Source organism: Notothenia rossii (assembly GCF_949606895.1).
Source record: "Notothenia rossii genome assembly, chromosome: 11".
NCBI classification, from domain to species: Eukaryota; Metazoa; Chordata; class Actinopteri; order Perciformes; family Nototheniidae; genus Notothenia; species Notothenia rossii.
In genome coordinates, this window is record NC_136910.1 from 40,945,404 (window position 1) to 40,972,388 (window position 26,985).

General features: G+C 40.9%; 1 protein-coding gene across 1 annotated transcript in view; it reads right to left on the reverse strand.

Annotated features, from left to right (window-relative positions):
* The window catches only part of hcn1 (hyperpolarization activated cyclic nucleotide-gated potassium channel 1), a 65,857-nt gene extending 50,792 nt beyond the window's left edge, over positions 1–15,065 (reverse strand). Inside the window, exons 1-2 of the mRNA XM_079659826.1 lie at positions 14,444–15,065; positions 8,087–8,510 (exon numbers count right to left, since the gene is read on the reverse strand). Of these exons, the coding sequence (XP_079515952.1) occupies positions 8,087–8,510; positions 14,444–14,799 (780 nt within the window). The 5' untranslated portion in view covers positions 14,800–15,065. The remainder of the gene's footprint in view (positions 1–8,086; positions 8,511–14,443) is intronic.
* Between the last annotated feature and the right edge of the window lie 11,920 nt (positions 15,066–26,985).

The window sequence follows — 26,985 nt, forward strand, 5'->3', positions numbered from 1 at the left end:
TGTCGGCGTTCTGGCGATTTACTCGGAAGGCTTCAGTAGAAGCTGCTGGGAGTCCCAGCAGCTTCTACTGAAGCCAGTCCCCAACTCCGGGGACTTCCGGCCGGGGACTCCGGGTGGCAGTATACGCCATGAAGTTGTTTGCGGCCTGCCAGTAAACCCAACGCAGAAGAAGAAGAAGTGACGTCAGCGGCTTCATTTGCCTAATCCACCCCCAGGGACTTATTCCGGTGTGAACGCGATCTGTATTTAGTTAATGAGAACTAAAGAGTTCTCATGAACTAAGTTCTGATGAACCTTTGTGGGAAAAGTACTGCGGTGTGAATGCGCCTATTGTGTTATTTTTAACCAAATCTCTCTCAGAGGGGCGTGGGGAGTGGCTCCTTATTTTCATCTAAAGTAACAGACAGAGAATCAGCACTTTTGGAACAGGGCTGAAACAGAGGGGATTATGGGATGCTACAATGCACAATCTGTTTGGTAATTTGAGGCAAACACTTCAGAGACTTGTTTTGTATCCGAGACCCATAATATATTGATGAAAAGGAGTATAATAGGAGACCTTTAAAACGAGGATTATCTGATCAGATTTGTGCTCCAGAAACACTACATGTGTGTCATTATTTCCATTATTTGTCCAGGGTTGGTATTCGCAGTATATTTCAGGAAGGACAAATATGGTGTTGTCTAGCAAGATGCCATGTCTACGCTACAGGGCATGGAATATCGGGATGCACACAACACATAGACATGACACAGTCCCACAACAATCCTCAGCCTCGCACATCACGTCACGTCACATCACATCACAGAACAGGAAACAGTTGTATACAGTCATCAGCCAGCGGCTCATCCCTGCTCCTAAATACTGTATGTGTCCTACAACTAAATGCCATTTGAGAGAACATGGTAATGAGGCTAGTTTATCCTCCAATAAATGCCATATGTCTCTGTGATAATGCATTGTAGACCTAAAGATCCATGGTGTCTTTGCGTAATGTATTGCTGTGGTCACAGTGATAAATCGAGTGTAGGTGCAGCTTAAACAAAGCAGCGGTCGATGGGCAAACCGACAAAAAACACGACCGGGTCATATTTTGAAAACCTTTGTAATTACAGCTTGTAATTGAAGTAAGGACAGAGAGAAAGAGGCTCAACGGAATAGAAAATCAATCAGGGGAACCTAGGACAGTAATCAGTGTTGGTCAGCAACACACACACACACACACACACACACACACACACACACACACACACACACACACACACACACACACACACACACACACACACACACACACACACACACACACACACACACACACACACACACACACACACACACACACACACACACACACACACACACACACACACACACACACACACACACACACACACACACACACACACACTGCCCTCCTCTCTCCGTATGCCCTTCTATCTACTTCCATCTGTCTTTAGATCTGATGCATGATTCAGCACACATTTTGTGTGTGTGTGTGTGTGTGTGTGTGTGTGTGTGTGTGTGTGTGTGTGTGTGTGTGTGTGTGTGTGTGTGTGTGTGTGTGTGTGTGCTTATGCACCTGTGGCCCTGCATGGGAACAGGGCGTAGGCCTCAAGGCACAAAGGATTTGGCGTGGCCCGTTAAGGGACAGGTGAATCAGGTCCACAGGAGTCTATAAACCAAGATGACTAATCTTCTTTGACACCACACTCTGTTGCTGAGGTGCAAGTGTACTAGCACGCATTACCCCCTCCGCTGTAATCTCCATTTTCATCTTACAATGCGTCTGCTTTCTGTCAGTTAATTGTATCTATATAAATATAAACCCTTACTCAAAAACATCACATGTGTGTTTGTCAAATATGTAATTTATACACAGAAAATGCAGCTCTTTTTCAACCTATTCCTGTCTTGTACTTTGATGTGAAATGTCTGTTTGCTTTCATAAATGTATCTGATCTGCATTGTAGATTACAAAAAGGGCTGTATACATAAGGTAAAGAAAAGCTATTTTTATAACAATGTATTTCAAGAAACACCTTTGTATTTCTGTCCTGGCTTTATTTCAGCCTGCTGTATTAAAAAAGACCATAACACAAAGTGAAGAGGTGCAGACTTTCACACCTCCACTGTCAGCGTGTTGACATACTGAGTCTAAAGATGGAAGAGTTGATAAAAAAAATGAGTCTGCCGGGACTTTCACACAATAACATGGGACCTAATTTATTTAGCGTGATGTATTTAAGGACTCATGTTCCTCTCCCACACAGTGAACTAGATACCCAGGTCAGTTGACTCACATCTTCTCCACTTTTAGATACATTTACCCACTGAGCTGTGAATCAACGGTGCACCTTTGGACGAAGACTCGCTGCAGACACTATAAAGAAACAGACCTTTGCATCACACTCTTAAGTTTGCTCTATTGGAAACTAATGCTCTCTCGGAAATAAAATAAGGCAGCACGAAAATACAAATCATCAACTTGTATATTTTCCAGGCAGGAATTAATAGAACAATCTGAATTTGAGAAGTGACTCTCACATGATGTCGCTTTTGCACGACAGCTCTCAACAGATTCTGATGCTGATAAAGTGGAGCTGCACATATAGGAGGTTAGCATAGCGGCCTCTTGCTACAAGCAGCTGCAACATGCGTCACGCACATCCAACTCACTTTTCTATAAAATCATGAATACTGCTCTTATTGCAGGCCTGAGATCATGACACAAATCAACATCAGGGATTCAGGGAAGACTCAACAAGGCTGCATACTGTGCTTATGATTGGCAGGTGCTTTAGGGCATACTTATTCCATGAACTCATCTCTGGTGATGACATGATGGCATGAGATGATGACGCAGACATGCAAAGAAAACAAGCGCAGCCCTTAGTAATTATAGTATGTTTTATCAATGAAGTGGCTTTTGCACATTAGGTAAGAGTTAGAATAAAGCAGGGTGGAAAGTGAAGCTTGTAACCAAAAGTCCTGCTACTGCAGTTTGTTTACACTAATTGAAGCAGTAGGCAACCATTGTGTAGCTCACCATGTCTGACAGTGTGTTATAACGGTATCAAAATACAGTTGACTCAGCAACATGACCGGTCAACATGTAATGCGATACACCTCGACCTGTTTAACTAAATGGGAAAACAAGCCCCAAACTGGGGGCAAAAGCATCTATCATATGTTCTGTTCATTATTGAGTGAACGAGGATTACAGTGTGTTATAGAGCAGAGTCTGTGCAATTTTAACAACCCACACAAACAAATAAACACATGTGTGTGCCATCACTCAAATGTAAGGCATCAGCTGCAACAAAGAACAACACTTTCCTAGTTAAATACGACAGAATCTCCCTCAGAATGATGAGAGAATATCTCATGATCTTACAGCTAGTTTATGAATAAAGCATGCATTGTAATATATTGCTATATATCAGTCATTTGTCACAACAGACCAACAGTACAAGCCCAGAATGATGTTAGCTCTCTGGTTGTGCAGTGTGCTAAATTGGCTTGTAAAATGTTCAACTAATGTATTCATTCAACATTTTCAACGAAGCATCACACAGAGAAATATAATTAGGTTCCAGTAGGTGTCTTATAAAACAAGCATTGATGACTCTTCTTCAGAGAAAAGACTTGATGAGAAACAACTGATTATACAGAAGAGTGGCACTTTGCTATGTCTAAGATATTTCCACAAAAAACGATGTTCCTTTTTTCAGTATGTACAGGTTTGAGGATGAAAGAATAGTCCCTAATATCCCTGATCTTCAGTAAGCAAAATGCAGTGTTGTACAGATCATGTCTCCTGATGAGTATACACTATTGTTGAGTAACAGAAAAAGTCTGTGTTGGGCAACAACCCTCGGGGGGGGTGGTTTGCTGCCACACGTCCAACCTGAGCCCCGGTGCTCGCGCTGGGATTTGGCGGGAGGCCTGGTGGCTGTGATGAGCCAGATGTGGCACTGGGACCTGTGGGCATTCTCTACCGCAGTTTGAAAATGTTACCCCTTTGGTTTGTTTTTGCATGTTTTAATTAAATACAATTACCCAAAATTAGCACTAGACAGACTGGTATCTACATGTAAATCCTGGAATATGTCCAACGTTAGCTCAGCGGAAGTGGAAAAAGAACTGTGACTTTAAGGTCGTTGGGATAATTAGCTAAAACATAAGAAGGGTTGGAAATGAACAGGAGCAGGGGGCAAAAGTGCCCTTGAAACATCTCAAAATGCCGGCGAAATTAAAGATGAAAGGGCCAAAAATGACCATTATAAAAACTGCTTAATTACTTGATTTAATTATTAAATCCATAGTGATTAAATATAAGTCTTCTGTGGGTCTCTACACGGGGAACTTATTAATAAGGGATTTATTGATGTACTGTATGTATGTGAACTTTTTTTATTTGGAGTTTCTGGATACATGATGAATTTAAGTTAAATATATACTCTCTTGTTTCACTCTGTTTCCCCAGTCTTGAGGCAGATATCTTGAGTTTTAGCTGATAAATGCTACATGTTCACCTGCTAACCTCGCCTGTTTGCTGTTTGGTGCTATATAGGGAGTATAAAGAAGTTTCATTAGATTATGTTATGCTGTAAAAGAGCCAATGATTGATAATTGATAATAAAAACTGTACATGTGTGGCTTCAAAACCAAAACAAAGAGCTGAAAGATACTAAAGTAGAAGTGAGGGTAACTGCAGAAACAAGTGATATTCCATTAGTACAAGTAACACTTCTCACGTAATAATGAACCATGGTTAAAATGACTTTGTGCAACATATTCTAATATTTACGAAACACATTTTTGTAAGGAAAAAAGTGTAATTGGTAGTTGAATTGCTCAAGATCTAAAAACATGCCCTCGAAAAAGCATTTCCCTTGGCAGAAGAGTCCTTGTTGCCCTTTCTGGCGTCACTACAAAGTGGTTAAAAAACGTTCTGTGTAACATGCCGGTTGTACATGTCTTTGAGTCAAGCTACACCAACTGTACAGTGGAAACATGTCGGTACCACTTAGAAAGACTTCAAAGATTTAATTTAGGCACTCACATGTTCCCAAGAATATAAGGAAAAAGTCACTACGTTTCTTTCTAGATGTAGAAACGTGCTCCAGCCTCCATTTGGTTCAGTGCTTGTTTAAATTGTGATGTTTGAATACAGAGCGTATATTTACTGCCCTGCGTGACCTTCACACTGTTTGCTGCAATTTCCCTAAGCCCCGTGCATTGCAATAATTATGTGTGAGCAAACAAATGAATAAATGATTGAACAAACAAAGAAAGAACCCTGCACGCATAGAAATAGTAGCACACAAAACAGGTCATTTGAAATGAACTGTACTGTAGCTGTAAATGCTGTGATGCATTCTACTGGATAATTGATGAAGGATTTTTGTATGTATATGAAAATTACCATAATCTTTCAATTAAATGAAAAAAAGCTGGGGTAAGACCCTTTATAACAAAAATGGGTCTTGCTAGTGGCCTTTAAATAAAATAAGAGTTGGTAATAATGCTTATTGAAACTATTCTGTAGGTTTCTTTTGGCCATCATTGCTTATATTGGCACAGCCAGATGGACTAATCTACTTCTACTAATGAGTGACAATGGGAATAAGATATAAATAAGATGCATCAGTTCCTCTGTGGGCACTAATACTGTTCTTTTCAGCTGTTTTACATATAATACCCAGCAGCCACTTCATAGCAGTATGTTCCCATTTGGCACGAGCATGTTTTTACTATCGAATTAGTTAAGGTTCATCTTTAAAATATTTCAAACATGAATAAGTTGGTATCAACCAAGCAGGAAAATGCGGCTCCTGTGAGGTACAAATGAAGACTGTTGGAGTATAAGGCCTGAGAGTGGAAGAAGATGAAGTCACCACAAAAAAATTGTGTGTTGGCAAATCAACAAATCTGACTTAGCCTAGTTCTGGGTCCAGCGCTGATGAAATAACAACCCTCTTTACTTCGCAGATGGAAGGAAGAGATGGTGACAAAGTGAAAAGAGGGGGGCGGGGAGGCACACGACAGATGAAGGAATGACGGACGTGCAGGGCTGCAAGATGATTTATGGTTGAGATTCGCAGTCTGAATAACTAATCGAGTCCATCCCGGGGATGTTGTAATGATTGTTTACTTGGAACCCACTATGGCAGCAGGGGACTGCATTTGCCCCTCCATTAAAGCTCTAATCCTGCATCCTACACCTAACATGTTACGACAGCTTGGAATGTTTCCACGAGTGCCTTTTCTTTCCCCTCACGCCTCCTTTGGATGTGTCTGATTCGCTGTTGTGTCTGTTAAACACCAAAATAACTATTTAATTTCTATGCTGAATTTTCAAAGGTTAAACGAAAGGTATGGTGCTGAGAGACAATTGGAAACAAAGAGGAATGACTGAGCATTAGTGAGACGAAGTGCAGGGAGTGAGCTCTGCTGTTGTATCAAGCATTATGACATCTCTATACTGCACTGCCTGCCTCAATGTATGCTCACTGCAGATTTTCATTAACCTTGGGCACCGTCTATTTGTGTTTCTAACCTGGTCCATACCATCTCATCCTCCCACTGCATACATCTCTGCAAACTGCACGGCGGTATTTTATACAGTACAGCCCCGATCTGAAATTAATAATCAACTTCCCACATTGTGTGCATGCCAAATACCATAACACCAAGCGACTGAGATCCATATGGTGCTCTCTTTCAGAATATGGTTTGTGTGTCTGTTTCGTTGTGCGTATATACAGTAAATCCACATTTGGACTGGCGGTTGAATTTAACTCTGCTGAAGCATGCATAATGCTTTTGTTTGTCAAATGCCACATTATGCACTAAGGGTAATAGAAGATATTTTTAAACATACACTGACAGAGAAATATAAGCGATACACAGTATAAAAGTGTGCTGCCTCATTGATAGTCGAGCACAAAGATGATCTTTTCCTGCTCCAGAAATGTTCATTGATCCATACTATGGGGCTGGGAAATGGGAACGCGGCATAACTGTACTATTAACGCCAAACTTGGGCCAGATACTCTTCATGACTATAGATAAATGCTTATGGCTTCATCTTCATACAGTAAATAAGCCATTTTTGTTACTGATATATCCTTGCACAATACAGTGTGTCCACTCCAATGAATGTAACCTCAAGTTGAGCCCTGGCAACGGCACCATTTGCTTGTAACAAATAGCATGGATAACAGCAGCTATAACAACAGGGGAGACAGACAGTGAGGGGCGGACAGGGAGCTGTGAGGGCAAGGACGTTGAGGATGAGGTGAGAAAAGAGCAGCCAGCTTGTTAAATAGATTTATGGTTACATTTAGTTCAAACTACATTTTAAATCAAACGTGATGCCATCGCTTTTTTTTTTCCCGGTCACGATGTGAAAATGTATCTACCTGCTGGAATGGAACAGTCATGATAAGGGAAGGAATCCTTCAGTGTGTAATGAAATCGTTACCGCAGGAAGGAGAAGGCTAGAGCCCGGTTAAGCAGTCTGAGTCAGAGAGTGCAATGACTCGATGGAGGGTAATAATGTATCAGTCTCTGTAATGTCCGCTGGGGTTTAACCTTGAGGATGACACAAAATCCACCATCTCGTACAGCCACACCAACAAAACATTCATAAGTAGTTCATTTAGCCTTTAATATCTATCTTACCTTTATAAAGTCACGACGTTATACTCCTGCGTACATTATATTATGCCCTAAATCCATATAACCCACTATATAATGCATTTTTACCTGAAAGAAAAGGAGGCAATTACTTTTGATTTCGGATTCTGAATTAATTTCACCCATCAGTGAGCTGAAACTGACATTATTACTTGTTATCTACAGATAAGCCTTCTGACCAGTGGTGATTGACAGCACCTATTAGCGTTAAACCTGCACAATTATATCCGTGGGTTAACCTTTCAAGGTTGTTGCCGGGGAGAAGAACCACCATGCAGCAGAGAAATCTAAACAACCATAACTCTGCATTGTTGTCCTACTCTACATGTATTTAAATCTCCTACTCTGATGTGTACAGACAAACACCCATATACATACCTCCTCCCACTGATGTATGTATCTGATGAGTCGGGACAGTCTCAACAGACGCAGAAGACTGAGGATCTTGGTGAAGCGGACGATTCGCAGGGCACGGGCTGTTTTATAAACCTCCGAATCAAAGCCTTTCTCCACTATTAAAAATATATAATCCACTGGAATGGAGGAGAGGAAGTCCACAACAAACCAGCTTTTCAGGTAATTCATCTTGATGATCTTGGGGTCGAGTATGATCTCGGAGCTCTCCTCGTTGACAATCCCAGTTCTGAAGTTCATGACCAAGTCCACCAGGAAGATGGTGTCCGAGGCCACATTGAAGACCAGCCAGGTGGTGGTGGTCTGCTCTGAGAAGAAGGTTATTCCCACAGGAATGATGATTAGATTCCCCATCATCATGATGAGCATGATCAAGTCCCAGTAGAACCTGCAAAGAGACAGGCATACATTAGTAAAGCAAAGATGAAAACATGTTGTAGTAGGCAGACAGACGGTGTTCACATTTCAATCCAAATAATATGGTTACACGTCTAAGAGTTTGTCTAAGAGTATGAAGCCGTCCAACTGTTGCATATTCCTAGGGTAAGAAATAGAGTCTAGGTAGAACTTAAAGACAGCAGCGCTTTGAAATCAATTGCTAACATCAGCATGCTAACTCAACCACGTCTAATAAGCACTAAAGATAAAGAACATGGGTGATGGAAATGTTTTCCGGTATTTGGTCACAAACCAAAATATTGGACAGATACAAAATTTGACCTGATTATAGCGGCATCGCCAAAGTAATTACAATGAATTATAATCCATCTAATAGTTGGCAAGACATCAACAGGTTGTTAGCAGGATTCATCCTCTGGGGAACTTGAATTGCTTTACAACCTTACACGACAATTAATCCGATATATGCTGAGATATTGCAGCTAACGTGGCCTAACATGACGGTGGTTTTATAGTCTGACTTTAGAACTTTTACTATAAGTTTGCCATCTAACATTTAGAGTAGACTATGGGTCTTAACAATCACTGAGGAATTGTTCAACACTATCGTTTGTGGACTTGAAGAGGCTATAAGGTCTTGCCTAATGCTGTCCTCACAAGAGAATTAGGTAGCATTAGCTCGTGCTTTGAGAGCTCCATATGCTTATAGTCCCAAAGTTACTGAAAGTAATACAACTATTATTCAAGGGCATGAAAGATGTGCTGCTGGCCCTTTCCTTGTATTAAGGACTTTAGTAGGAGACCCTTTGGTCCTCCTTGCTGTGATAATGTCCCTGCCCTCTGTCTTGTGATGAACAGAGAAGTGATTCATCAGCACCCTGCTCTTCTCACGAAGTGTCCTGGGCCTCGATAAAGGCCGAGCAACCGTGAATGAAAATAGATGCTTTCAGGAATCCTATCTCGTGCTAAAAACTCTTCACTGACGCCATCGCTGCCTGCCTCTGCTCTGCCTGCCTGCCCGTACGTTGCTGCTGTTGAAGATGGAAATGGACTGGCTGGCTGGCTGGCAGGCTGCCTGTCTGGCTGGCCACCCAGTAATGGATCTGTTTGAACGAATTAAGACAGGGCCTTGGCTTTATAAATACCCACAGATCATGTATCCGATAATTGTCTTCACTCCAACTAAACAGGGGTCATCCAGGTGGTTCTTAATATCCACTATAGGTATTTTTACACCAGCAGACATTGAACTATAGATGTAGGGATTGGACTCTTCATGAGCCGTACGTTAGGTGATACAACTAAGCACAATACATGATGCACTTTATTCCTCAAGTATCTATGGTAGGAACGTATGAAACAATCTCAATGGGCATAGACTAAGTGAATATAAAAACAAACCCTTTATCATGCCATGTTGAATACTTAAAGACACTATTGTATAATATTCAGTCTGCCTCCATCCAACATGCAAGGACACCGAGCAGTATGCGTCACAGGTTATTCTTTTTATTACCATTTATATTTTTAAAACGAGGCTTCAGTGATGACATCCGCAATGAGTCATCTTTTAAATTGCTTTAAAACTATTCACAATGAAAACATATTCGTATGGGAGGGGAACAAGAACAACAAATAAAGATGAAACAATTATTTTATTTCATGAATCTATGGATCTGAGGAAAACTGAAATTGCGTAGGATAGCTTAATTGGTCTACGATTAAAAAAGAGAAATGTTAGAACAGGTAGACATTTAAAAAGAAACTAAGTTTTAAATACAAGAACTCAGAAAAGCAAAGTTCATTAACTGTTTTTGTTATATGTGGATTTAAAGGGTAAAAAACCAAATGTACTTATACCACTCAAGAATACAATATGAGCGTCTGTTAAACTGTAATATTTCAAGTAAATGCATGATGCTTTCCACTCATTAACATAAACAAAAGCCCACACAGTGCCCACATCTCCAGGATATTTCTGTTCCTCTCATGACTTGTGTAGGTGGCATTTACACTGTACGTGACCTCCAACACACCCACTTATCTAATGAATAAAAGATTGTGTTTCACTTCTTGAATTTGAAACTATAAAACAGAAGGCAGAAAAACATGTTGCTGAATTAGAGGGGAGCATGTAGCACAGTTCAATAAATCCTTGAAAAACAAAGAGCATTTCACGTATTTGAATGCAAAGCAAATTGTCCCCTCTCTCTTTAAAAAGAGCCAGTCACGAAGTGTGCCAATGCAGTCAGCTCCAACGACAGCTCGAAGACTGCGCCCTGCTCTTGCTACATCATCGACTTAAAAGCTTGCTTCATTGCCTCCACTCGGAAAAAGCACCCAGCCCCAGTTTAACCAGTAGCTAAGAGGATGTGCGTGCGCCTAGCTGTAAATGCAGCTCCTACTCCAGTGATGCACTTGGTTATCAGCCACACTCCTGCTTCAGGTTCTGCAGCTCCATTGACGCTTCAACTCTGCATCCACATGGAGCTCTCCTCATATACTCGCCTCCAGCTCCAGCTTATATCTTCCCTGAGGTTTTTCCCCATCAGGATGCACCCTGCACTACGGCTAGTTATTTCTTATGCCGAATCCTTCCTCAATTTGTCAACATGCTCCCAAACACACCAACAGGCAGCTGTTCTGATTGATTAAAGTGGGAGCTGCAATCACTGGATCACTTTTCCAAAACACATTAGACAGGCTTTGAAGCAACACTGCAGACACAGCATCGGTTCCTCTGCCAGATGTGTGCACCCTGCAAGGACTATTTAAAAAAAAAAAAGCGTATTTCTTACCCACAAATATATCACAGAAAACCAAAAAGCCAGACATGGTCTTCGCCCAATATTGACTTTTATAGCCAAGTGGGCTTATCTAAAACAGGAGCATGGTGCTGTAGAACCCAGAAAAGACAACCCATTGAGCTCAGAGCAGAATAATGTGCCGCCTCTGTTGTACATCAAAGAGCTAACAAAATGGTCAAAATCAAGCCAGCTCATTTCTTCTACCCTACAACAAGTGCTCCATCATAATCAATGTCAGACCACTCCTGCCAGGCAACAGAGGGAAGCCCATAGAATTTTACTCAGCACAGTCTTTCGGCCCCAATCCAATATGCAATGTGACGAGTATGACGTGCTCCAAGAGGTGACACGCCTGTACAGAGTGATGTATAGAGTGTGAAAAATGGGATTCAGATCAAATAAATTCCGGTCAAAGTCATCTGTGAGTGATGATGTTATTAAAGAAACAGCATACGAGTACAGATCTACAACCAAACATCATTCTCTTTCCATCCATGTCTGGGAGGGCATTACTTTTATTATTTGTTTGAATCGACTAATTATCTACACTGGATTCTCAAACTGATGAAAAACATGTCATTTTTACATAACTTTGACAGGTTGCCAGGTTTTTTTTCAAACTTTGATAAACTATGACTTAATGTATAAAACATACACATCTGTCTTGGCCAAACACACGGCCTCTTTAAAAATACCTGAAAGAAGAGAACAAACGACAAAGGCCTCTCCTTAGAATAACCTGAGGTGTATGATGCCATGCATGAGCCCTCTCTAAAAATCTATGAATAATGAATATTACTAACCTGCCAATAATCTTTAAGCAGCCACTGTATACAAAGAATATGTTGGATATTGAGTTTCAAACACTCCCACAAAGCAATATAAAGCCTGTGTGAACAGTGGTGTCATTCATGGACTGTACTTACGTAAGAGTTTTCATTAAAGAACCTACAGGGTTTTCTCTTTTGGGTCATATAAAAATCTCTCAGTATAGAAAAGAATAAGGTCCAGGAAATGTTTAATATGTACAAACAAAGTAAATTAATTAAGGGGCTAGGTTAAGCCCTACAGTTTAGAATTAGATTACTTTTCAAGCTACATTACAAGGAGACCTGGCAAACAAAGTGTACCCTTGCACCTCCATCATTTATGCACCAGTATTTGAGCTTCTTGAAGCCCTAAGATTTAACCTTAAAGTACAAGCTACGGGGCAATTTGTCTTGCAAAAAGGGGTTGTCTTTAAAACTAGCTTGAGGACAAGGACATCCTATAAAAAAAATGCCCTTTGGAAAATGTCATGAGGAAGGAGCCTTAGGGGGGCTTCACAGTCTGAGTTAGTGAAAGAAAATCTCCTTCAGCAGAGATTAAATTGCAAAAATCGCCATTGATTGCTCAACAAGTCTCGTATTTATAAGACAATGCAATGGTTATACATTATATATGTGTACAACAGTGATATGATCCATAATGGAGCCTTTACCCGTCACTTTTCCCCTCAATTCTTTATCTCTTAAGCAAAAAAAGCATTCAGTAGATCAGCCCATATATAAAACTAATTTATAGCCAGCTGTAAAAGGGCCATATGACTGAATTGTAACCTTTTAGCCATCTTGTAGAGAGAGGTCAATGTCCTTACATAATTGTTTTCAGAGACCGCTAAGCTCATTGACTGTTGTGCTACTAATCCTTGCCCACCATCATCGTACATCTGTGCGAGCACATGGGCATGTGCATATGCCTGTGTGCCTTTGTGTGGGCTAGTACAGCGCATCCGACTTAGCATTATTTTTGAGTGAAATGGCAGTTAGAGCTATTGTGATGTTGTTGCATTAAGATCAGTGTACCAATACCAGCGAGGCAAAGCTTAGCGCTCATAAAGTGACGTTTTGCAGAGTTTAGATCTTTATATTAGAATTCAGCCTGCAGACTCTGAATCAGGAGCATGCATTAAAGCTTAGAGAAACATTGTGCTGCATACTCAGGCCTGCTCAGAGTTCAGGACCATGGACAGCTCTGTGTTACAGGCAGCGGGATCAACGTGCCCTTGCGTGTCACTAGCTTCAATGGAAAAGGCGGATGATTGTCACCATCAAGCCGTGCCAGGGGACACCGGCGCAGATGAGATGCTTAATTGGTTGAGTGGTGAACTGTAAACATGCAGCGTGTAGAGAACCCGTCCTGGCTGTACATGATCTCATTTGTTTACCATTTGACTGTGCTCTGCCAGATATGTTAAACAAATTAGAGCACGCATTAGAAGCAGTTGGTCTAAACTCACAATGGCAAGACTCATTTGCAACACTATACTCATCATGAATGTGTGATAATAGAGTCAGGCTAAATGTAGTTTCCACTTACAGAATCACTCTTCACAACAATGGGACTATATGTTGAAAATGACAAGCCATAAAATACCATGTCACTGTGGCATGAATGAAGGAAGTAAGTGTGCCGATGATGAGCCCCTCTAAAAACAAACACATTCCATTACATTTACTCCCCCTTAAAAACACATCACTCATCCATAAGTGTTGTCTAGTGTTAGCCAGATTAATTTAGACTGATTAATTCCAAAAACGGCCATTTTCTCCCTAATCGTTTCCCTGCACGATTTTACCGCATTCTGTACATTTTTTTTGCACACAGGCCCGTCGCCTCGTACCTCCGCCTACAATGAAATGTTTACAACCGTGATGGTGCAATGGCACTGTCACATTGTGTCCAGGTACTGTCACCTCTACGGGAACATATCGCACTGAAGAGCCGACTCTGTGGTGATACGGGGGAACAATCAGGAGAAGGTGCGCCTGTGTGTGTTGACATTCACCATCCTTTTTCCAAGGACATCTCACTGATACACCTTTGTAGCCTCAATGCGTCCCTCTCTGTTATAATAAAAATGCCGCAATGAAACACAGACACTCGCTGAACACATTTTTTCGGTGAAGCCCTGAGTCTGACTGCCTAAATACAGATTAGCGTTTGCGCTTCGGGGCAGGCTGTGCCGATGACAGAGCGTCATGTGTGAAAGTGTATAGCTTGCAGACCCCCGGGTGACGGGAGGGGTGGATGAAAAAAAGAGGGAGGGTGAGCAGGTGTTTTTTCCAGCCCTTACCTAAAATCGCTATATGGATGAATGATCCAGTATCCGGCCGTTTGCACCCTCTCTTGCTCCTTCTCCACGGCTTTCTGACTGCCAAACATACGCAAGGAGAACTTATTCACTCCGGGCTGCATCATGGCCCCAAATTGCCTCTGCATAAAACCATGTTGCCTGTCCTCCTCGTCCAGATCGTCAAAACCGGCCATGGCCTCTTCCCGCTCCCCCTTGAAGCCCACTGAGTTGCCGTGGTCCTTCATGTTCTGGCTCCCCGTGTTATTTTTCTGTATCGAGTCTTGCCTCTGAAAAACATTATTCCCATCCGCCTTCTCCTCCTTGTTGCTGGAGAACGAATTCGATTTGTCTTCCATGGTGTTTTTAGTTTTCCCGTTGTTCTTTTTGGCAAAGCGTTCCGTCTCCTGCTCGGGAGTGCTGCGCGCAAAGCTCGAGAGGACCCGCCGTGAGCTCTCCTGGGTTTTTGCGTTTTTCTATTATGTCCTTCAAACTGTTCAGCTCCTCTGCCTTCAGAGCGAGTGCTGCAAACTGAGACAGAGTGCCCGAGAACTCTGTGGATCAGGTTTCTTGGGTTACCGCCATCTACCGACGGCCCCGGCTTCTACCGTCCAAAGCTTCTGTCTCACTTCGCACGGCACTGCGGTTTAACTGGCACATGCCCCTGCACCTTATTTACATAATGTGGCTCATGATAGCCCCCCCGGTCACCTTTCCCCTCCTCTGCCACCAGTAGCACACATGGTCAGGCGAAGTGGATATTATAGGAGCAGAACGCGTTATATTAAGTTAATAAAGACGTGTTTTTAAATCAATTGACACACAGCATGCATGCCTCCTGTAGCTCGGCTGGCGGCAGGTTGGCTTCCTACTGAGGAGTGATAATAGAAGACATCACGGTGAAACAGATTGTGGTGCCAGTGTGATCATAGCCCCTGCTCACATGAGGAAACTAGTTGGACATCTTGCGGAAATCACACCTTTTATAGGTGTTGGAGATATGGTCCAACATTTAAAGTGTGGGTGAACTGAATGCATAGCACTGTCTAGTTGAAAGAGAGAGGGACTTGCTTTTATATAGGCAAACTTAGCAGCAGTTTGCATTGCGAGAAGATAATATTCTCCAAATAAAACTGCATGGTGCGGTTTAGTTAATAAAGTAATATTAGATTAATGCATTATGACATGTACATTTAGGGATTACAAGCTCTAACGTCTCCTAAAACAAACTAACAACTTTGTTAAATGAACAGATCATAACATGATTGAATTATAGGGTTCCTTTTTGCTTGGATAAACCATCCAAAAGCACATTGGGAACCAGACAGAATACATTAGTAAAAAGCACTAATACCACATTGTAACATTTACATATGTACATATGTTACAAGTAAACTTCATGCATTCAAAACAATTGAAGTAAAGTGCAATCATTTATTGAATGTACTCATTAGATAAGTATCCCTTGGATAGATGGAGCCTGAACATTTGCAACAACCAACTAAACATTATTCTTCTGAATCTATTCTCTTTTCTTGTATTCTTTGATTGGATTGAATGTTTGACAATCGATTAGTTTTCAACTATAGTTTATTTTGCAAAATGCCTAAAGCTCAGTCTTCTCCCATATGTTTATTTTCATCAAGTATGTACACTTTTAGGTCTTTTTTCGCAACATATATAATAACCTATAGCAACCTATACTTATTTCAGAAAACATCTTTAACTTTTTCCAGAAACACACCAAGTAGCATTTTTTACTATACTTTTCAGGTGAAGGTTGTGAATGAAAGATAACACAAAAACTGCCTAAGGTAAATACATTAGAAAAATAGCTCTGTCTTGAAAAACTCCCCACACTCTTCACAAACAACCAATCAACAATTAGAATAACATAATAAAATAATATAACAGTCACAGGAGGTATTCCTCTGTGTAAAGTATAGTTTTACATTATTTACATTTACTTTCAACAACATCTGTGCTTGATTTTTGGAATGAATATATGAATATTGAACAATTTAGAAACAGCTTATACTTAATCTTTAGGGTGAAAAAATAATCGTAACTCTTCCTAAAGGCGTCAAAGAGCATAATCAAGTTAGACTGAGACCCTCTCCACAATGTGGCATTACACACCCACACTGAACACACACACACTCTTCCATTCACTTGTGTCCATCACCATGAGGGTATTAGATCAGATATTTTTGCATGTTTGGCTGAGATCATGATTTAATGATACAAAGGTAATGTGTAACAGACATCCCTGGATGTTTTGGGTGCGTTTTCTCTCAGTTTGTGTTTAGGATTAGTTTGTATGCCAACTGTTTCCCCTATAAGCTTGCATAACTTGAGTTATACAGTTCATGGGACAGGGAACCCTAACCCTACATACAAATAAAAATGTTGCATAAGATTTATGGCTTAAAGTAACACTGAAATTGAACAAAGTGCAAATCCCAGATGGCCCATTTAGATGTCAGGGAATAAGCACAAGAATACATTTACCGGTAGGGGGATGTGCGTCAGATGTTTTCAAAGTACGATAAACCTTTCATTTCAGGTTTGGCCACAAATCTTATCCCTAATTCCAAGTGTTGTCATGCATCTGGATCTGCATGATAATGACCAACATAATATGACCTTATGCAGCTTGGAAGTCTACATTAAAAAGCTTAATACACTGAATGCTGAATAACATTCAAGATGATCCCAGCGCGTTTTAATCCTGCCTTATATCCTACGGAATACCCAGATTTCTTTTTGCCAAATACCCTGCTTCTTGCCTGATAAAATGTGCTCTTGTTTTCCTACGATAGACTCATTGCTTCTGCTGAAATTGCAGTGTGTCTCAAAGATTACAGCCAGTCATATCTGCTTACAGTCAATAGCTCATCTGGACATGAAACATTACATACCCCGCTCTGCCAGCCATTGCTTACGCCACAAATAGCAGCCGGCTACAGGATGGCAGCGTTGTGTTACAATGCCCCTTTTTTATTTTCTGCAAGTCATTCTATGTATATACAATAGTTTGAGCATTTGGAGTGATGCCTTAAAGGTCACCTGTTATGCAAAATCCACTTGTTCATGTCTTTTACTGTATACATCAACATGTGTCCCCTCTGTGTAAAGAGATTCTGACAGTTTCAGGAAAAAAGATTTGCTCACTTTTTTTCTTGATCCTGTTATATAGAAAACCTGTCTGAAAATGAGCTGATCAGATTTTGGCCACTTTATGATGTCATAATGATTTTTTGGCTTGTGTAGCCATTAGCCAATAACCAACCAACAGTAAATACAAGAGGAAAAATAGTCTATATGCAAGTCATTGAAATATGATGTATTAGGTAAATAGATAAATATTTTTTAAGTAGCAGCCAGATGAATGTTATGGATGTTGTTTCAACAGTTCAGGTGTTTAACAGTCTTATTGCCTGTGGGATGAAACTGTCTCTGAATCTGGAGGTTTTAGTCCGGATGCTGCGGTAACGCCTGCCAGACGGCAGCAGACAGAACAGTTTGTGGCTGGGGTGATGGGGGTCTTTTATAATCCGGAGGGATTTCTTCCTGAGCCGCTGGGAGTATAGGTCCTCCATGGATGCCAGCTCCGTCCTGGTGATGTTCTGTGCAGTTTTCACCACCCTCTGTAAAGCCTTACGATTGAGGGCGGTGCAGCTGCCGTACCAGGCCGTGATGCAGCCAGTCAGGATACTCTCTATGGTGCACCTGTAGAAGTTGCAGAGTATCCTGGAGTCCATGTTGAACCTCCTCAGCCTGCGGAGGAAGAAGAGCCGCTGTCGAACTTCTTTGGTGATGGTGGTAGTGTGAAGAGTCCATGTCAGGTCCTCAGGAATGTGGACCCCGAGGAACCTGAAGCTGCTGACTCTCTCCACCGTAGTAGTCCCATTGATGGCGATGGGGGCATGTCCCTCTCTCTGCTGCTTGCTGTAATCCACAATCAGCTCCTTTGTTTTGCTGACGTTGAGATAGAGGCTGGTATCCTCCAAGATGTCAGGTTTTCGACCTTCTCTCTGTACGCCGTCTCGTCGTTTGTGATCTGGCCGATGACGGTCGTGTCGTCAGCAAACTTCACGATGGTGTTGGAGCTGTGTATGGTCACGCAGTCGTGAGTAAACAGGGAGTAGAGCCTTGAGGGGCTCCGGTGTTGAGGATCAGGGTGGAGGATGTGATGTTTCCCACCCGCACTGCCAGTCACAGAGGGCGCTGTTGAGACCGAGGTCTCTGAGCTTGATGGCCAGCTTGGAGGGCACAATGGTATTGAAGGCTGAACTGTAATCAATGAACAGCATTCTCACATATGTGTTCCTCTGGTCCAGGTGTGAGAGGGCAGTGTGGATGGTGAGGGCTATGGCGTCGTCTGTGAACCTGTTTGCTCTGTAGGCAAACTGCAGGGGGTCCAGAGAGTCAGGGAGGGAGGAGGGGATTAATTTTTTTGACTAACCGCTGAAAGCACTTCATTATGATGGAGGTGAGTGCTACTGGGCGATAGTCGTTGAGGCTGGTGACCTTTGTCTTTTTGGGGACAGGAATGATGGTGGAGTGTTTTAAACATGTGGGGACTACAGACTGCAGCAGGGACCTGTTGAAGATGTCTGTGAACACCTCTGCCAGCTGAACTGCACACACCCTGAGAACACGGCCAGGGATGCCATCAGGTCCAGGAGCCTTGTGTGGGTTAACCCTTTTCAAGGATTTACACACATCTGCCCTGTTTAAAACCAAAGGGCAGGGCTCCTGATCCTTCTGTGCCTCCACAGCCTGGCTGCTCTCAAATCGTGCAAAAAAAACTGTTCAGCTCATCTGGGAGAGATGCGCACGCAGACACTCCCGCAGCACCCCCCGCTATTTCTATTAGGTACACCTGAATACATCATCTGTTGTGTAATTGTTGTAAATAGCATATAATGTCACTAAAACATCCAGGAGACCAAGCTCAATAACTGACACAAATTAAGAAATACAAATCTTCCACCTCCTGGGCCAGACATGACTACTAATTCACTTGTCCTCTCTCTACTCTTGTCCCATGACTGACTGCTTTAATTAAACCCTGATTGGAGCTGGGAAGATGGTAATGTTGTAATAGGATTGCGAGCTTTGGTTCAGAGTATCATGGACCTCTGCGATGACGCGGAGGCATTGGACAGGGACCAGCCGAGGCCAAGGGTGACTTAATCAGCAAACCGACAAATCTGAGCATTACGAAACTCACTCAAGAAGATGATTGTGATAAAATGACGGGGTATAGGTATGCAAACATCAAAACAAGAAATCCAATTAAGGGAGTGCACAACAACACACCGTCCCATTGTTGCTCGTCCGCACCAGTGAGCCATTTCACCGATCTATGAACTCGGCCAATTATATTAAACTGAGATGGTGATATTTCAACAAAAATCAACGATAGAATACAACATTTGCAGAACAAACAACCTTAACATGATGTGAGTTGCTCCATTACTTTGTGCATCAATACAACAAGTTAACCACTAGCAATTCAGCGGGGTTAAAGTGACAGTCGGCATGACACATCATTATTAGATCCACACAGCTGGGCACTTGTTTAACCTCAGATTACACAACCACAAGGGAACAGTTGTACTTAACCTTTAAGCTGATTTTTAAGAACTAATGGTTATCCACTACTTATCGCTGCGAGGGTCAAAGCTAGTGACTTCTTGTTGTATTGTCTAATGCTGAAGTTGCACAGTATTAGGGCACTATCTAAATATATATGTGTATGTATAATACAACTTCTCACTTTAAATGAAACACTCTTGTTTGATCGGTAAAAGTGAAGACCACATTCATGTTATTAGAATCCCCATTTTTACAACTTGTGAGTCGTAACACCTCAGGCATAGACTCAAGATGATTGTAGAGTTGCTCATATAAGGATTAAAAATATAAAATATATTTGCATAGAGCATTATGAACTGTACAATTGTGTTTGATTACTTTGAATGTTTACATATTATCAAAGTCAGACATCTAAAATCCTTTATAAATGGTTGACCATTCTCAATTTTGATTGATACTACATAATTGTAGAAATGGGTAGCTAGAAATTCCAGTGATCCTGATAATACATAAATCATAAATGCAGAATAAGCACTGGTCAATTCTAACTGACGATTTATTTTGCCTTAAATGTGTTGGATATTTAAGAAACCCCTATACCTTCATTCCAAATGGTCACAAGTGAATTGACAGTTGGGGAACGTCTTGTACGGTACCACTTCCTGCTATCAACATTGATTTCCTTTCCCAATCCATTATGCTAAGATAAGTAACATACAGTGTGTGTACAGTACATATACTGTAGTACTTAGTTTAGCCCTTAATGCCACATTGGGCAGCCTGCCTGACCTGGATGCACTCCAGGTTCTTCAGACAACAAAGTGGCCTAACACCTGATCCTGATTAGCAGGTAGGACAAATAATTGATGCCCCATTACAAGTTAATCATTTCAGAGCTGACCGTTTGCCCTGATGTCTGGTCCTTCGACATAAAGAAAGGACATGTCGCCCAAAGACAAACTCTGTTGGATGATCAAAAAAACATGGTCATATATATTAGTGATACTCCAGCAAGTCTTGCATCTCGTCTGTGTCCTTAAACAGAACTCGAACAGTCTATTATTACCGTTAAATGTATGCAGCTCTTAATCTTTTAATCCATCCATGATTTTAATCTTAATCCATGTCTATTTTGCTAAAATATAACCATATTTCTAATGTAGTGGCATTGATCACGGAAGGTATTTTTTGTTTTCCTTTTATACATAAAATTAAAGTTATTGGCTTTAATCGTGATCATGACATTAAACAAAGCTCAATGTAACATACAGTATGCTGCAAGTTGGTTGAAGTGAAACAGGTACAGGTACTCTGCCAGAGGTCACATGAGCCTAGACAGTGGATCAGGAGTTGAACTATTGACAGCTTTTCACTGCCTGAATCTTGATTTGTTGCATATGAGTAGTAATCCCATAGGATTGGAAAGTATTTTTAGTAATGCTTTACTGGCGTCTGTTGATCCCCTGATGGGTGACGTCTATTGAAATAGTCATGGACCAGCCGTGCTCATGTTGCTTGTGTTACCAGTATGCTTCTTACCCATCTACAGGTAGGCACACCCACAGTGCTTGAATAATAGGATTAGACCTGATGGAGAAATCCAATCGGGTTTTCTTTCATTGTAACTTTAGTCATTTGCTCTGTCTGCTGTCTTATCAGAAACTCATGGTAATGAAAACCAAACAAGAGTCTGATGAAGATCTCCTCACACTGACCATAGGGCATTTCGTTGTGTGCTCAGTGATCTTGGTTTGTTGGACTGTCCTTAAGTGCTCTGAGTTTGCTCTTTAGTTTCGTTTCACGTCAGGATTTCTACTCCACAATTACCAAATGTTTACAATATCGCACCGGAAATTAACTACATGTCAGATCAAAACACAACAAGTAGGTTTTGAAAAATAAATTTAAGAAATCACCATTTGAGAAGGGGTGGAAAAAACTCATTTGATATTTCACCTTTCAAATATTCCAAATCGTGTTCTTAAAATTCTTGTCTGTGACCTACAAGTACCTTTAAAAGGACAGATCTTTCTTCAACGTGCCTCTGCTAATGCATCAATCATTACGGCTCACTTTTGTGTTTTTGTACCAATAATCAAGATGAAATGTAAGTGTTTTTCACCTCTCTGAATCTTTTCAAACTATTTTGTTGAGCAATTACAGGAAATAAAAGAAGGTTTTCTGTTCTCACTATTAGTCCTGAAAGTCTTTTCTTCCACTGAACATTTCAACATGGTAAGAAGCTTCTAGGAACTTTCTGTTCACCTGCATTATTACTTACAATATCTGCAAAGTATGTCACCTGTCGCATGCAGTGACTTAATCTCACAATTTAGGGGTTGCAGTATCTTTTATGGACGTCAAGCTGGAGAAACTTCAAGTCTCTATCTCATAATATTTCTCGCTTATATCGATTTTTATGTCGATGTCTTTTTCATTCGGAATAACATCTTGATGTAGATGTCACTTAAATATGTGAGACATCTCTTATTTCACAAAATGCGATAACAACTGGCAGGCTTTATTTCAATCGTGTGATATTGTTGTTTTTAAAATACATAAATACTCTGTGTTTCAGCTTCTAAACCTCATCATGTCTGAAATGTTGTGTATACATATCTGCTATGCTATGAGCAAGTTGAAACCCTGGAGTAAAGCGGTGGCGACGTCATGTCCGGCTGATTACGAGAGAAATCTAAATGTTAATTATGTCTCCAAATAGTCAAATCCCCTGAATGTTGAAAGCCAGAGATTTTAGAGGCTGCTGGGAAAATCCCGTAGTAATCCATGGTGATCTGAAGTACTCTAGCCCCCAGACGGCGCAGACCACAGCCAGCTGCAAACAGACAAGTGTCCGTCTGTGTGTGTGCACGCTTGCAGTCCGTCTGTGTGTGTGCACGCTTGCAGTCCGTCTGTGTGTGTGCACGCTTGCATGTGTGTTTCTGTCTGCATTTAGGGCAGGGAACAAGAGGGAATTGCTTTAGATAATTCAGGACATTTTAGGGTAAGAGGATACAATTTGTTCCTGTTCAAAGGTTGGGGAATGAAGTAAAGGATAGTCTACACGTATAGACATAAATATGTAATCTGTGATGTCCACCTCTCCTCATCTACCCTCTAATTTATCCCGCTGACGATAACTCCTCCCAAAACATATTTTTAGTTGTGACACTATAGCCCTCCCCGGTTTCAGCCTCTTTTATCCTCGCATTACTTTTCACATCTGTCCTCCCTGAACCCCAACCCTTCAATCCGTCTCGGTGATAAGGCTTCCTGTTGTTTTAGGCTGCTGCGTCAGCAGAACAGCAAGGTTACATTTCCCAAAAGAAAGAGGTTTCCTGCAGCTCGATCTATTACCTCACACAGAGCCCTCACCTTGGAAGATTGATAGGTCAGGCTTGATTTTAAAGGTCACCTATTATGCAAAATCTACTTTTTCATGTCTTTGCTACATAAACATGTGTCCCCTCTGTTAAAAGAGATTCTGAAAGTTTCAGGGAAAAAGATTGCTCACTTTTTGTCCTGATCCATTTATATATATTAAAAAGAAATGTATATGAAAATGAGCTGATCAGATTTTGGCCACTTTATGATGTCATAACGATGTTTTGGCTTGTGTAACCATTAGCCAATCACCAACCAAGGTAACCACCCCCCCTCCCACCGTATCACCGGAATCTCATCCTAGAGCACCATTGTGTTCTTTTAACCAAATCTCTCTCAGAGGGGCGTTGGGAGTGGCTCCTTATTTTCATTTAAAGTAACAGACAGAGAATCAGCACTTTTGAAGCAGGGCTGAAACAGAGGGGATTATGGGATGCTGCAAGGATCTGTTTGGTATTCGGAGCCAAACGCTTCAGAGACATGTTTTGTATGTATCTGAGACCTGTAATATATTGATGAAAAACAGTATAATAGGGGACCTTTACATTTCACATTCAAAAGCGGCAAATAAAGAAGAAGTACTGAAATATACTTGCACCATGCAAATGTCCTCAACAATGCAGTAGCCCCAGTTCATTGCACTGCCATTGAGGAGCAGATGAAAGTGTTGTGTAAGGTTGAAGGGTTTTCAGAGTGGGTCGAGGAGGAGCCAGGGTCATTTCACAGTGATGCAAAGTCTCTTAATCTTGGAATTTTCTTGCCTTGAATTCAGCCCAGTTTTAATCCCAAGCTGCCCTCACCAAGCTACACCAATCTAATGACTGCGTTTATGGTCTGCAAATCCTCACAAAGAAGCCTGGATTTGCAAGTAGGAAAAGTGTTGTCTCAGACACGAAGAACATTTTGAGCTGGATACATTTTTGATATACTGATGTTTCTTTTAAATAACGATACAAGATATATAAAATCCACCCTATCCTTAAGCATAATGAATGTTAATGATCCCCTATACTGTTTTTCATTATGTGATAGGTCTCAGCTACGTATATACTAAACATGTCTCTGAAGTGCTTCAAACACCAAACAGATCATTGTAGCATCCCATAATCCCCTCTGTTTCAGCCCTGTTTCAAAAGTGCTGATTCTCTGTCTGTTACTATAGATGAAAATAAGGAGCAACTCCCCACGCCCCTCTGAGAGATATTTGGTTAAAAATAACACAATGGTGCTCTAGGAGGAGATTCAGGTGATAAGGTGGGGAGGGGGGTTACCTTGGTTGGTGATTGGCTAATGGTTACACAAGCCAAAAAATCGTTATGACATCATAAAGTGGCCAAAATCTGATCAGCTCATTTTCAGACAGGACAAAAAGTGAGTGAATCTTTTTTCCGGAAACTTCCAGAATCTCTTTACACAGAGTTTATGAATAAAAGACATGAAAAAGTGGATTTTGCGTAATAGGTGACCTTTGATTTTGACGGTAATAATATTGTAATGATCAAGGGAATTGCTGGTAAATGCAACCCGATAATAACATCAGTTGCTAATCGCTGAGCTCTGCTGCTGATTGGCAGGGCCCTTCAATTGTTAATAAGTGCTATTAGTCACGCCTGTGCTTGTCCTGCTATGACATGTCAAAAAGTACACTTTGAAAAGGGTCTAATTAACCATGCGGGAACAGAGTGGTAAAAAGCTTGAAGATAATTAAAAATCACTTCAGAATTACGAGGTGGTAGCTTTGAGAAGGAGCTATTGATTAGAGAGTGTCATGTGGGCTATCAGTCTCTTAATTGTCTGCAGTTTAATTGGTTTACTTTGTTGGACCATGCTTAGTTAAATGTTGTATTAACAAGGGATCAATAAACGACAGCTCAGGGTATTTAGATTTTTACAGAAACAGGTGTAATCCTGTCTATCAGAGTTAATATGTACATGAAATGTTCAAAACATCCTTGTTCACATATGGCTTTTGTTGGAAACTGATCCCAGACCTGAATGTGAAATGTGTGCCTGCACTGTATTTATGACAAGCTGCAAATAAGATATTGTAGCTGGCACACATGCTGCTGTTGTATTAAAATATGACTTAATTTTGGTTCATTACTCTCAAATCCCAGGTGGTAAAGGAGAAATGCAGCGAGTGGTCAGGTATTTAATACAGCAAATACGCTTTCGGCTGATTTTGGAAATAGTATTTTGCAAGCAGAAAAGCAATCATCAGCCTTTAGCACAAGTACTATTCCATTTATTTTGCCTATAATCAATCGTGTTACTGACACGCATTGCATTGGTTTGGATTGCCGTAGCAGTCTTAAGCAATGCAACATTTATTGTGCTGTCTGTCGGCCAGGATCAGTGCGATAAGAATCTTCTAGTCACAGTCACACTGTCAGGATCCCTAAATGTTTAATAGACCATTAGGAATCAAGTTTTCAAAGTGTGTGGTGTCCATTTTAAACAGCCGCTCCTGATTAAACATATCATTCCTTTGTAGGTGATTTATCTAAATTGATTAAAAGTTGTTTGTGATGATAGGAAGTTTTCTTCAATGTGGCCCAGCAGAGGTTAAATAATGTGTGTATCTAGTGGATGTCCAAAACACTAAACTTGTTTTCTTAAATCAAGAGAAAACTACTGGTGAGTATATGCAAAACTTTCTTCACTAAAGTGTAATTTACTTCTCTATTTACCTTCAGTACAACCAAATTAGGTTTACTAGAAAGCTTTAAATCCAGGTTTAAGTCCTTTGAGCTCATGCAAATGAATAATTAAGGTGTCCCAGTTCAATCTCAAGCTAATGAATCCATCACTAATGACTAATTTAGCTCAGGAGGCTTGACATCAGTATCCAACATTTAACCAACAGCACTTGACTGCATGACTCTGCTAGTTTCAAGTGTTAGTCTGTGTCGAAGCTCCTCTCCAGCAACTCTTATTTCCCCAGGGAAGAAAAGTTATTTGTCTGTTTATATTATACGTTATGTCTCATTCAAGCTGGAGGTTGGATTGACTGACCTAATCTTGTTTTTATTGCAATTTATTCCCTGTTCTTTTTGGATAGACTTATGTCATCGTTACGTGTCATTGGTCAAGCTTAATTTGCCAGTGCCTAATGCTGGCCTTCTTTTAGAAATGAAAGCATATGTCTTTATATTTGGACATTGCCCCATCACCCAAAACATAGGCTGCTGGGACTTTTTGCAAAAAGTGCAAAAAGTGTATGAAATAAAAAATGTACTTTAAGAAATTAAAGTACCTTTTTCAAAAGATTTTTTCAAACTGATCAAATCATTGAAAGTGTCAGAGGAAACTGTCCTAGATGATAGTTACTCTCCAGAGCAAATTCAGTTAGAGACTCTAAATCTACTTAAAGACAGGATGTTATTTAATTCACTTTCGAATATCAAGTATTTTTTGTACACATTTTTTAAATGTGCAGTTATCCGTTAAATGGTCCCCAGGGTTATTATTATTTTTGCAGGTTTTTGACTATAAAACACACTATAAATCACCTGTTTGGAAAATCACTTAAAGGGGGCCTATCATGCAAAATG